Raw genomic sequence first — 1,718 nt, forward strand, 5'->3', positions numbered from 1 at the left:
TACAAATTTTCAGAGAAAACGTTCTAATTGCGCCAAAAACATCGATACAAGATAAATATTACGTTATAAGGTATGCATTTACTGATACAATGCACATTCAAGCAAAAAAAAGAGACATTTCAAACATCAGATAAAGTTGTCTATGGAGCAACTTGATACAGCCCAATGTGCGGCATCAACCGTATACGTCGTCATGTAAAATCATACATTTAAGAAATATATAGACTAGACAGAGAACACCATATTCTCACCAGTACTTTATCTGTACTGTACTTTCAATGTCTTGGACACGCTAAAACGCTTCTCAGAGTATAAATGATTTGTTTGATATTGTGACTATCGGACAGCAGATAGCGCTACTGAGATTATGTGAAAAAATGTTTCCAAACACAATTATGTCTACTTTATATATATTTTGAATATCTGTGTAAAATATATGAAATAAAAGGCGGCATTTTAGGACTGACATATGTGACTATTATGTGACGACCTTTAATGCACATTTTCGAAATCCATGAGTTATTAAAATATTATAATAAAAAGGGTACTTTAGCTTTTCTTCGTTTTATCCGGCTCATTACACTGACACCATGGTGTTAATATTTTATTGCATATCAGTCGAACATTCACGACTGTTATAGGCAAAGAGTCTATAGTAACATTGTAAGTCTTGTCTATCTCGTAATCGACACTGTGTAACCCTGTCACTCTATCCCTACGTCGTGTGACTTCTCTTTGATTAAAGCATTTCCTCATATCACGTTTTCTATACGTCTTGTCGTGTATATGCCTGCAAGAAAAGGTATATTTTAAAACAGTTAACACCGACAGATTCCTTAATTGTACTATGTTTCTTAGGGTGAAGAAAAACATCGTGATGTCTGCATTTTGAAGAAACACAAAGATATTAAATGCAACTGTCGTATAGTATTTTTTTTATTTAGTGCGGACGAAGTCGCAAGATATATTGGTTTCAATAATAACCGACTGAAACAGTCGATAGTTCGGTTTTGATTTTGCCTAAAAATCCAAATTCGGACAGACTATCAAGTCGATGAACAGATTATCTACACATATAACAAAATTGGAGTGTCTGTAATGTTAAAAGAAAAATTCCAGATTTCGGGAAAATGATGTATTTGAGTTGCTGATAACGAGAATCGCATTTAATTTTTTTTTGTCTATCTGTCCGCAAGCCGCGTTCCGGTTAATCTCCGGAACGGCTGGGCCGATTACGACCGGACTTTCACTGGAGGGTAGCTAGGGTAGCATATTATGAGCTACTTTTCTATCTTAATATGCCTGAACGAGGTCGATGGGAAGAGCTAGTCTTTGAATAAATTGGTAATAATGTTTCTGTACATGTTTTTCGATAGTGAAAACTGATGGAAATCCAATTAGATAATAGAGGACATAATCAAATTCCACGAACAAATGAGGAAACTATTTATCTCTTAATCTCGATAAAAAGCACGTGGAATTTCCAAAATATAACAAGATTGTAGATAAAAATTATCAATTGACATAACAACAAGCTTTTGCCCACGACATCCGCATGGTATTAAAAAGAACAAAATTAAGCTTATGTATTCTTCCAGACTTTACTCTTCATCTATGCCAAATCGTAACGAGACATAAACCTATAAGCTAACAGTGGTAGTGCCCGCTTTAACATCTTAGCACTGCAGGGCCGGCACACCCGGTGTAATACCACGACC

The 1,718-nt window shown here is 35.3% G+C and overlaps 1 protein-coding gene across 1 annotated transcript in view; it reads right to left on the reverse strand.

Moving 5' to 3' along the window:
* Positions 1–7: 7 nt before the first annotated feature.
* The window catches only part of LOC106106003 (beta-1,4-galactosyltransferase 7), a 9,353-nt gene continuing 7,642 nt past the window's right edge, over positions 8–1,718 (reverse strand). Inside the window, exon 3 of the mRNA XM_013286524.1 lies at positions 8–790. Coding sequence (XP_013141978.1) covers positions 550–790 — 241 coding nt within the window. The 3' untranslated portion in view covers positions 8–549. The remainder of the gene's footprint in view (positions 791–1,718) is intronic.

This window comes from Papilio polytes, unplaced genomic scaffold (genome assembly GCF_000836215.1).
Source record: "Papilio polytes unplaced genomic scaffold, Ppol_1.0 DF822622.1, whole genome shotgun sequence".
In the NCBI taxonomy this organism is placed as follows: domain Eukaryota; kingdom Metazoa; phylum Arthropoda; class Insecta; order Lepidoptera; family Papilionidae; genus Papilio; species Papilio polytes.